The following is an 11,540-nucleotide window of genomic DNA, read 5'->3' as shown; positions in this document are numbered from 1 at the left end:
TCCTCTCTCTCTCTCTGTCTGCTCCTCTCTTTCTCTATGTTCCTCTCTCTCCCTCTGTTCCTCTCTCTCCCTCTCTGTTCCTCTCTCTCTCTCTGTCTGCTCCTCTCTCTCTCTCTCTCTATGCTCCTCTCTCTCCCTCTGTTCCTCTCTCTCCCTCTCTGTTCCTCTCTCTCTCTCTCTCTCTCTCTCTCTCTCTCTCTCTCTATCCTCTTTTGCAAATGATGAGATGCTTCCACTGTCTGCCTTTTCCTTTACCATTTGCTGTATTTCTCAACGAGACAGGAAGTCATTCGTGCCTAAAGGCAGCAGAAATGCCTCAGTTTTCATTCCTGAATGCCACCGTGTTTGTTTTCTAGGAATACGCAGAGTGGAAAAAAGAAGCCACTGATATCTCCCTGCCTGGTGTCTACATCGGCTTGATGGACTGTCTGAATCACTTCAGCCGTGTGATTGTTGACTCCACGCAGGAGCTCTGTGCCTTGCTGGTGTCTTCATACATAGGCAAAGTCAAAGAAACGTGCAAAAGCGGTAAGAAAGTGAGCAGGAAGCAACTACATAGCAGCAGCAAGAGCACAGAGATCCAGAGAGTTGTGTAGCTGCCGGGGCATGTTCAGTCTTGTAAAGAATTTTTAGCTGTGCTTGAGCAAGAGCAGAATGTATGATTCATGATGAAACTGCTTTGCTAGTCATTAATATGCCTCCATAAGAAATGAAACGACAGCACATACCTGTTGCCCTGGAGAACGTTTTTGTGCATAATAAAAACAAAATTCATGAAGAGAAATCTAAACATGTTGTCGTATGAGACACTAAAATATGTCTTCTTTGTTTTTGCAGACAAAGTGGGAATAAAGACAACAGTAAAGGCTATTGTTGCAGCAAAACACATCAAGTCTCTTCCAGATCCGGTGACACGGGCGGACTTTCTAAAGTGTAAGTATTTCTGTAGTTAAGAACTGCGAGTAGCAAACAATGTGCTTCCAGAACCAAAAAACAACCTTGGATGTGCTTATAGTCTGTCTTTTATTTTAAAACTATAATGAATATGGGGTTTTGGCAAGGATGCAAATTTCATGAAGACCACAAGCACAGTGTCCTGGGTCTACCCCAGGTTCTCCCTCTAGTAGGAAATGCCCGGGCATGCTTACCTAGGAGTTCAAATCAAATTCAAATTTTATTTGTCACATACACAGTCATACACAGTACGATATGCAGTGAAATGCTTAGACAACTGCTCGTGACCTAAAATAAAAGACTATGAGTAGGATAGGAAATAAATATGAAAATTAAAATGAAGAGTAAATTTAACTAGGAAAGAATAAAATAAAATATAAAAATTAAAGTTAAAAATAAAATAACTGTACAACAAAATACACAATATAGAAAATATATAAGAATATATGAAGAAATATAGAACAATAAGAGCAGCTGTACGACTAATAAATGGTAATGAAAGAAATGTAATGTCCAGTGTTGTGCAGTCCACATATTTAAGTGTCTTGTGCAGTGCAAATATGCTTAAAAGTGATTTATTTAAGTGACTTGTGATTTGATTTGATGACCACGCAGTGTAGTTGTGCAGTGGCCACTAGTGTAAACAAATGTCCAGAATGTCCAGTGTGTGTGTAAGAACTGTATGTGTGGGTCAGTACTGTGTGGTGGTGTGATTGAGAGACCGTATCGCCTGCGGGAAGAAGCTCCTCCTCAGTCTCTCTGTGTTGGTCTTCAGGGAGCGGAGTTGCTTTCCTGACCTCAGCAGAGAGAACAGTCTGTTGTTGGGATGGCTGAGGTCCTTCACCATCTTCCTGGCCTTGGTCCAGCACCGCCTGCTGTAGATTGAGTGCAGGTCAGGGAGCTCAGAGCGGATGGTGCGCTCAGCTGACCGCACAACCCTCTGTAGAGCTCGTCTGTCCTGCATGGTGCTGTTCCCGAACCAGGTTAAGATGTTTCCCGTCAGGATGCTCTCTATGGTGCAGGAGTAAAAGTTCCTGAGCACCTTGCAGGGCAGTCGGAAGTCTCTCAAGCATCTGAGGTGGTAGAGACGCTGTCGGGCCTTGTTCAGAAGGCATCCTGAGCGATCCCCAACCACTTTCAAGTGGTTCCTGTGGATGTAGAGAAATAGGGACTTTACTCTGAATCCCTCCCAAAATGACCAAGTCCCTCATTTCCACAGGTTTTATCCACGATCTCATTCTCTCTGTCACTACTCGGGGCTTGTGACCACAGCAGGCAGTAGGAACATAGAACAGCACCCACCGAGAACGAGTCTGGCTTTTTGCTGATAATGCCGACCAAGCTGTCAAAACAAATGTACTGTTCAAAAGACCAAATAGACCAACAACATGGGCGGAGCTTCTGTGGGCACAGCTAGAGTTGTGTAAATGAGATGACCATATTCAGGGTATTCCCCTCCACTGACATAATACAGAGCCAAGAGTAGAAATAAAAGAGAACTGTGTGAAACTGAGTGTTCAGGGCAGGATTGCAACTTTTTAATTTCCCTCATGGGAATTACGGAATTACATTAATGCACTGACTGACATCCACCATTATAGTAGTATGCATATGGCAGAAAATAAGGACAAGCCAGTAAACATAATGCAGTATCATTTTATGGAAATCTACTCGAAGTTTGGTTTTCACCTGATCATTGCATTATGTTTTCCTCATGGTTTCCCAGCATCCCAACCAGGTAACCCATTGCACTCATGGTGTCACAACTTTGCAAATCTACAGTGAGTCTACTGAAACAAACTATAAATTAGCTAACACAAAACTACTTAATATAGCACAACAGCCATATTGTAGTGTAGTTTTGAAGTATCTGTGTTTACACTGTAATCTTTGGGACTACAGCTATTTGCTTTCCTGCCTGTCTTGTTGCGTAACATAAGTAAACTGACATGTTCAACAATCCTTTGCAGATGCTGCCCAAGTGAGTTTTGATCCTGCAACGGCTCATAAGTTCCTCCGCCTAACGGAGGATAACAAAAAGGTGACAAACACCTCGCCCTGGCAGCATCCTTACCCCGATGTGCCCGAGCGCTTTGAGAACTGCCGTCAGGTTCTGGCTGTGGAGAGCTTCTACATGGGCCGGCACTACTTTGAGGCAGACATCCAAGGTGAAAGCACTCATGTTGGCCTCACGTACAAGAGCATCGACCGCAAGGGCAATGAGAGCAACAGCTGCATCACGGGGAACAGCTTCTCCTGGTGCCTTCAGTGGAATGGCCGTAACTTCTCCACCTGGCACTGTGATGTGGAAACTCCCCTGAATGTGGAGATGTTTAGTCGTATTGGGGTTTATGTGGACTACACGCAAGGCCTACTGGCATTCTACGGGGTGGGTGAGACCATGACGCTCATCCACAAGTACCAGACGGAGTTCCTGGAGCCTTTGTACCCGGCGGTCTGGCTGCCCAAGAAAGAGAACAATGTTCTCTTGGTGGCGCCTGGGGAACCTTTACCTCCGAAAACCCCGTCTCCTCCCACCTCACCTACAACAGAAGATATCGCTTCATAAACCGCTTTTCTTGGAGAACTTAAGTATAGGAGAGTATTGTACTGATTCTGGAAAATAAGAGATGAACTCTTGAAATGTTACAACTTGTTTACAGGAGATTTATTTTTGTTGCAAAACTAATAATCTGTTTCTCATTTGGGATCACGTCATGTTGATGCTCTTCACCGGTGTGTCTTTGGGACTACTGTTACTGAAAATGTTCTATATTTTCTGTATGCAAATAAAAAGGCGTATCTGCATTTGCAAAACAAATGCCTGGTTTTCTTGACAGTTTGAAACACTCGACGTCATCAAATCAACAGCATCCTTTAAACATTTGCTAATGTACATTTCTGTGGCACACATAAATATGATTTCAAAAACTAAGTGGATCATTTAGGATTCAAAATTTTTGTTTTAGCTTTTCCAGACATGGGTTATTCCTTAGCCTTGTTTAATACTTTTTGGAAAGCTTCCTTGTTGTATCTCTCAGTAGAGCAGAGGCCACACTGTGGTGGTTTGTTCAAGTAAATCAACCTCGAGATTTGCTGGTGAAAAAGAAAAATGACTGCACCAAGCTTTGGTCACTTAGGGAGAAAAAGGCACATTTCTTCACTGATGTAAAAGTGAACAAAAGCTGCAAAACAAATGCAGACATTGACAAAAAACAAAACAAAACCCTGCATATGTACATTAAAGAAATAAAGAGATGCAACATGAGCAGGAAGAGTCACAAACAGAGACAAAATATCAGACATGTACACAGGTGGAGAGACAAAGCATTACATGCATGGTTTGTAGTTTGTGTCTCTGTGCTCAGAGGCCTCTTTCATCCATGTGAACCATATGTGCTGTTAAATTACCAAAGCTAGGATTAAAAAAAAAAAAAAAAATCAGTACACTTAAAATATCTTTGATTATTCTGTACCTAATCTCACAGCAAGAAGGTCTGGACTTTGAATCCAAGCCTATCTATGTGCAGCAGCTTGCATGTTCTCCACTTGTCTGCATGAGTTCTCTCAGGTACTCTGGCTTCCTCCCATAGTACAAAGACATGCAGATGTTTGGATGACTCCCGATTCTAAATTAGCCATAGGTGCGAATGTGAGTGTGATTGACTGTCTTTTTGTGTCAGGATCCCTGGAGACCTTTTTGGGGTGTACCCCCTCCCCTCCCTGCAACCCTGAATTGGATGGATTAACCTATATATACACAACACTATGAACATAATATTTCTATACCTGTCATTTCTGAGTAATGGTATACAACGAGTACATAATTTAATGAATCAATTAACACTTTAAAAAGAGAAAAGAAATTGGAATAAAACAAAAAAATAGAATGCAAAAAAACATATTATTGCAAATTATGAGTATAAAGATTTTTATACTCATCATTTTATTATTATTATTATTAAATATATATTTAATGTTATGTATGGCAATCATTTTATGATCCAAGAAATGTTGTTTTCAAAAATAAAATATTACGTCAAACACTTTTTTTTTATCGAGGAACCGCGTGGACTTCAGTGACGTGGCGCGTTTTGGTCACCTGACTATAGTGACGTGTAACTGAGCATGTAAGCAGGAAGAGCCTGACCAAGTTTCAAGATGCTAGCCGTAAGTAAGAGCACTTTTATTTCCTATTTTTTAAAATAATGTCTTAGTGTGGTTAACAGCTAACGTGGGATTGTTTAAGCATTAACCGTCAGTAAAATTATTTAATGAAGCTGAAGAATGTTTCCCAGCTCGGTTGGACATCTGTGGTGCTAATATTGCTAAGTAGTTAAGACGCTAACATTTCTGCTCAGCTACCGTTAAAATGATGTTTTTAAAACGGATCAAAGTTTTCTACTCGAAAAAACCCCACGATTAGAATGTTCGCTTTAAACCTGTATACGGCAAATTTACGCTAGAGGGCATCTGTTGTGTTGCGGTGTCAGCTAACGATTGCTAAAGTTAGCATCAGCCTGAACAAACATCAGCAAACAAGGTGACAAAACGTGAAATGAAGCTACATCCTGCTAACGTGGCAATGTTTGTGCTGTTTATAATCCGAGCAAACAAAAGTGTGAGTTTTAAACTGTCTCCTGGCACAGAGAAGCTAAAGTGACCTCACTCCAATCTATATTATCAGCTGCTGTTCTTTAAGCAGCTGGTAAGTATTTGGTTTTTCCAGTTTACAGGTCAAATTCACTTTAGGTTATCCTGCTAACATGTCAAAACAACTTAATAAGATCGTAGTGTTAGGCCTGCTCTGTGTTTGAGCTGACAGCTGTTAGAGTGCAACAATAATGAAGAAATGGCTTGTTTTCAATAATAATAACAACTGTTTGTTTATTTTCTTGGTACTCTTGTTGGTTCTAACTTGTTAAGTGTCAGCATTTGAAGATTTATTTTTCCGTTTAAGTTAGTAAACTGAATCTCTTGATAATATAGGAATACAAAAATTATTACCCCAACAACAGGATTGTGTTTGGAGGCATATGAAGTTGTACTGCGAGGACTTGGAGTATTTATTTATGATGTTAAAAGCTCAGAAACAACCTGTTACAGAATTGTGTATTAGTATTACGAAACCTCCAGATTTCTGTTTCAAACAGACTGTTATCAATCTTACTCCTCTGATGATCCCTGACCACAGAGAGACGAGGCTTTTTTTCACATTGTTTTATGTTGAGGTTTAAGCCTCTTTCTTATTGATCCCTCAGGATACCAACGATGAAGACGTGTCTCTGTTTGATGCCGAGGATGACGCAGGGAAAAGGTCGAAGAAGTCAGGCGTTAAGTACGTTTGCAGATTGCTGAAGGATTTAACATTTTCTGTGCAGAGAAGATAGTTTATACTTCATTAAATGATTTATTTACATTTCAAGGAAAAGCTTTTGCTGTTTGTTGTGCAAGTCACTACTTGATATCAAGATAATAATGGCTAATGGTTTGTGGGGTTTGTTTGGTATGTTTTCACACTTTTACAAGGACTTCACTGATCTGTCTGCTAAGTTATCACTATCATCTGATGTGGGCTAGTTGACTATTAGAGACGATATTTTACAATGACTTTTGCTGTTGTCAGAGACCCATGTTTAAGTTTTACACTGAGCAAAAAAACAAAAAGATTTTTTAAATGTTGTTATTATTATTTGTTCTTATTAATAATAATGATTATAATTGTTATTAATATGACACAATATTGGTTATTGATCTGTGTGGATACTCCATGTCATATTAAATTAGTTAAAAATGTGTCACCAGGCATCCGGTAGCGGCCTTCTTCCACCTCTTCTTCAGAGTCATTGCCATCATCGTGTACCTGCTCGCTGAGCTCATCAGCGGGAGCTTCATCGCCTGCATGGTCACAATAATCCTTCTGCTCTCATGTGACTTCTGGACAGTAAAGGTGTTTCTCTTATCACTTTAATATCTCCACTGTAGTGATGGAAGGAATTGTTGTATTGATTATAATTAATGATCTTGGTGGGGCTTTTTTGCTTTTTGTTGTGCATTTCTTAAAGGCAGAACTCAGAGGAAGAGTGGACCAGATGAGATAAAAGTTTTATCAGGAGCTTAAAAGCAAGATTGGAAATCGTCCTAAAAGCTTGCCAACTGTTCTCACTTTTTGGTTATTGATTATTAGATTTGAATGAATTGTTGGTGCTCGGATGAGATGATGAGCAGTCGTGAGAAAAACATGGTGAAGGTTTTGGTCACAGATTCAACCATCGTGTTTTTTGACAGACAGTTCGGAGCCTTGGAGACCGGATATTCTACAGCCGGTACTGCAGGCATCCAGTCGTAATCATGATGAGTTGAGGCAGAGTTTACAGGCCAGTCTGACATTTGTAATGTGCTGTTTTCTGTATTTGATCACTGTAGCTTCACTACCTGCAGTGAGATTTAAAGACCTCTGCTTTCTGGACGTTTGTCATTCACTGGTTCTTGTGGATGTGTTATTGTGTGCTGATGATGTTCACGTTGAATCGTTTAAATAGCCTCATGGTAGTGAAGTCCACATAAACTAGTCCTTCTAAAAGCAAATCTCACAACAAAACTGCCTCCTTGGAATGAATCTGAATCCCTTACCAACAGAAATGAACGACTGAAGAGCTCTGGGATTAATTTCAGTGGTCACTGGTATAGTGGTTAGTGCACTTGCTTGGCAGGTTGCTGGTACGATTCCAGCTGGAGACGCAAATCCTTTTTGGGGTTAAATTGAGATCATCTGGTGGGAAACTGCCAAATCAAGTGTGCGGCGCTATGTGCTGTGGTGATGCCTCTGGGCAAAGGGGCAGCTGAAAGCAGCATTTAAACTTTTACTGGAATAGAAAAAGTGCATGTAGAAAATCAGGAGCTAGATCTGATAAAAGATCTTTTATCTTTTATCAAGTATGTGGTGCTTTTTACCACACAGCTGAAGCTGTTGTGACCCTTTAGTGCGTACATGGTTTTTTTTTGCTGTTGTTGTTGTTAGTCTTGCTTAAATCTGCTGTAGAATCTTCTTGGATAATAGCTCTGGTTTTCCTCTGTAAGTCAGATGTGCAACTGGACTCGGTTTCCAGAGTTACACTGTTACACAAAGACTTGTGTAAATAATTAAACCTAGGAAACGGTATTTGGATCGAGCACCTTATGAATAAGATTTGCCAGAATCTCCGTAACAAAGCCATAAATCTCTCCATCTGCAGAACATCACTGGGAGGTTGATGGTTGGTCTGCGGTGGTGGAATCAGGTGGATGACAATGGACGAAGCCACTGGGTGTTTGAGTCGAGGAAGGTGAGATGCATCTCTGCTGAATCTGCTCCGGCTCCGACACGGGGCTTTAGCTAAACATGACCCTGACCTGTTGCTCTGTGTCAGGTTGCTTCGTCCAGATGTTTACTGTCAACGGGCCTTATCGTGTTCGCAGATGTCTAACTGAGATATCCTGTTTCCTTCTTCTTCAGGGTACAGGGAAGCAGCAAGCATCAGATTCAGAGTCCAGGATATTCTGGCTCGGACTGATTGTTTGCCCCGTCCTCTGGGTCATCTTTGTCTTTAGCACCCTGTTTTCATTCAGGATTAAATGGATGGTAAGTTGTTAGATTTAGTGATTGGACAAATGCTGTTTTTCTTATTATCAACAAATCCCATTAAAACTCAGTTACACCTTTATTTTTCTCACAGCACTGAGAAAATAAAACCTAGCTCCTGGCTGTGTCTCTCAGCTCTAAGCCCACTGAACCCTATTAGTTCTTGGTGCTTTCTTAAGTAAAATCAGACAATAATTACTTGGTAAACATGTGCCAGTGTTTCCCTGCTCTCACCCTGCATCTCAAGCTTGCTTTCAAAGTTTTCCTGCTGCACGAGGGGGGACGCAATTCTGAGTAATATCTCTAAGTTTTAAGCTAACTTAATTGATTTGTGGAAATTTGTTATAAAAAGAATCACTTATCACTATCAGTTTGCAGCTCACAGACGATGAGACTCGTTGGCTCCTTTGTGGACTTTTATTTGCATATAGACTGTATATGAAAGATGGGCATAGCCGTCCTGTGGTTTTGGGCTTCACAGTTTGAAGCCTCAGGGTTTTTGTTTTGGCTAGCAGATGGCTAGCAGCTACGTTACCTAAAACCACCTAAGAAAGAAGAAACGGTCCGTAGAGGGTAAAAAAGTTCTCTGTGGAGTTTAAGATGAGAGTCTGTGTGGACGGACTCACTTTGGGAGACACCTCCAAGTGGCCCCAAGAGAAACGTCACTTTTAAACTAAAGGTTTTATCCCTCGAGATTGTTGTTTGGGAGTCAGACACAGGAACACAGTAGACTCCTTCAGCCTGAATGCTCCATGTCTGAAATGCTCACAGTGTGATTTGAACCGTTATGAGGTGATGTGTCAGACATGCACCCAGTGTTTTCCCTGGAGGCTATATGCTCGTTTGAAGTTCACATGACCTGATGCAGTAAGGTCCCAGTTAAGGTTAGAAGTCATAACTTTTAAAAAATGAAAACTAAGATCTAAATCTTTGCAAGGAATCATCATAGAAAAAGATGGTTCCAGCTGTTGGCCCAGACAACAACTGCAATCATAAACTCCCTGTGACTGTGAGTTACTCCCTTAAAAAGATCAGTGCATCTCTTTATTGTGTATTCAGCATGTTCTCACGTGTTCTGGGAACATACAAGCAGTGAAGAGGATACACGTGGTTCGCCTTCAGCCTTTTCGTGGGATTTATTGATAATAAGGGGAATATGAAATATGACCAGGGTTTATTTCAGAAAACTGTCGTCTTCCTCACAGCCCGTCGTGATCATGGGCGTCGTGCTGCAAGGCGCCAACCTATACGGATACGTGAGGTGCAAAGTGGGAGGGAAGACCAGCTTAAAGAACATGGCTACCAATTATTTTGGACGACAGTTCCTCAAACAGGTGAGTTTTAATAAAACACACAATAAATAGTCTTTTAATTAAAAGTATTTGTCCTGTTTCTAAGAAGTCCTTTGTTTTTTTTTCCTCCTCAGACGCTGTCTAAGGAAGAGGAATCGTAGAGTGCAGCTCTGCGGCGTTAACACATCTGCATTATTCTCAATGCTCTGATATATAAACCTTCTTTTTCTCAGTGGACATGGGCAGGAAAGCGTTCTCAGAACTGGAAAGGGCAGTTTTTAATTATGTGCTTTCTTTAAATGACTCAGTAGAGTTGTCTTTATCTTCCACACAGAGGTCAGAGGTGTGTTTTCACTACCTGAGGTCCAGCAATAAATCCTCTGATTACCGAGAACTGCATGAGTGTAAAACGGCTGACACGTCGGAGTGACTGTAGTTTGTGTTGTAGTCTCACAGCTCCTTCAGATTTCTTCTTTTAGTTAGATTTCATTGTCTCTAATAACTTTATAAATTAACAGTAATTAAAGAACCTTTGAGAGATGTCGTACAGACATTTTGGTTTGTATGAAAGTGTGTAAAGTGTAACAGGAGATTTGTAAATATGTAAGTGAACAAACTGTGTGAAGCATCTTCTTTTGTGCAAATACATTTGTAACGTTTTTCCGAACTGGGTGCTCGTGTTTATTTATGCGGAGAGTCCAGAAAAAGTTCCAGCTTTTTAAAATGCAGGAGCCTCTAAGAAAAGAAAAGTGTAGAATAAAAAGAATCCTGTTAGAGATTCAAGAAAAAGGATATAAATAAGATTTGTTTCCTTTAACCAGCACTGTTCCAGGGTTTTGTTTAATTTCAGAAATGTATAGACTCAAAAGTAAAAATATTACTTAATGAACTGAGTTTAAACATTTAGTCTGCAAATTCCACGGTCTGTTATTTATTTATGTAATTAGTTATGACTGTGTTCTTCATGCTTTTAATGTGTTATTTTAGTACTGAATGACACAGCGACCCCTAGGAGTTGGTTCTCGACATTGCATGTAATGGCATCTTTCCCAACATTTCTTTTTCTCAAAAACTTTGAGAACTCTTGATTACAGTTCACAAATAACATAAACATTTAGGCGTTTGTCTAAAAGTGCCTGAATAATAAAATATCAGTGTTGAAAAATCTTCTGATTTACATTCATAGACAATTACCTGTGTTTGTCTTTTGTAAATAACGTTTTTAAAAAACATGTCCGGGATAGACACCCCTTACCGGAAGTTGGTGTATTTGACCTCCATAATAAAGGTGACACATTGTCTAGCAAAAAGGGCTACTAATTTTGATAAATGTGGGGACAAAAATCTTATATTAAAGGATATAAAATTTTTAAACATTTAAAAATAAAATTAACACTTTTGTGGGATGTGCACCCCATACTGCTTTACTCTGTTCATTTTATTGTCATACAAACAGTAAATGCATTCATTTCTAAAGGTTTTTAGGTGTGTGCGACACAGGTTTCACAATTTTAGTTAAAGACTAAACAGAGAAAAATTACTGTGCTCCATAATAAAAGACAACTGAAGAAGAATTGTGTGTTTACTTTCATTTGCAGTTAGTTAACGTAGTCTTGATTCAGTACAAACTGATTGGAGGAAAAAAAATCGATGAGCATTTTTTTCACTTTTCA

At 40.1% G+C, this 11,540-nt stretch overlaps 2 protein-coding genes across 3 annotated transcripts in view; both read left to right on the top strand.

Annotated features, from left to right (window-relative positions):
* The window catches only part of trim16 (tripartite motif containing 16), a 10,258-nt gene extending 6,487 nt beyond the window's left edge, over positions 1-3,771 (top strand). The window contains exons 5-7 of the mRNA XM_005913808.3: positions 357-528; positions 838-933; positions 2,925-3,771. Coding sequence (XP_005913870.1) covers positions 357-528; positions 838-933; positions 2,925-3,523 — 867 coding nt within the window. The 3' untranslated portion in view covers positions 3,524-3,771. The remainder of the gene's footprint in view (positions 1-356; positions 529-837; positions 934-2,924) is intronic.
* Positions 3,772-5,028: 1,257 nt separating this feature from the next.
* On the top strand, positions 5,029-11,251 carry tvp23b (trans-golgi network vesicle protein 23 homolog B (S. cerevisiae)). 2 transcript variants are annotated; one of them, XM_005913809.2, is made up of 7 exons: positions 5,029-5,124; positions 6,216-6,292; positions 6,760-6,904; positions 8,190-8,279; positions 8,450-8,575; positions 9,781-9,909; positions 10,002-11,251. In XM_005913809.2, the coding sequence occupies exons 1-7, from the start codon at positions 5,116-5,118 to the stop codon at positions 10,026-10,028; spliced, it is 603 nt and encodes a 200-aa protein (XP_005913871.1). In that variant the 5' UTR covers positions 5,029-5,115; the 3' UTR covers positions 10,029-11,251. The 2 variants fall into 2 exon arrangements, with proteins under 2 accessions (XP_005913871.1, XP_042079064.1); XM_042223130.1 differs by having other exon boundaries at positions 5,059-5,128.
* The last annotated feature ends 289 nt before the right edge of the window (positions 11,252-11,540 follow it).

This window comes from Haplochromis burtoni, unplaced genomic scaffold (genome assembly GCF_018398535.1).
Source record: "Haplochromis burtoni strain Fernald_Lab_line unplaced genomic scaffold, NCSU_Asbu1 Contig_6, whole genome shotgun sequence".
Classification (NCBI taxonomy): domain Eukaryota; kingdom Metazoa; phylum Chordata; class Actinopteri; order Cichliformes; family Cichlidae; genus Haplochromis; species Haplochromis burtoni.
This window is presented reverse-complemented; position numbering and strand designations above follow the sequence as displayed.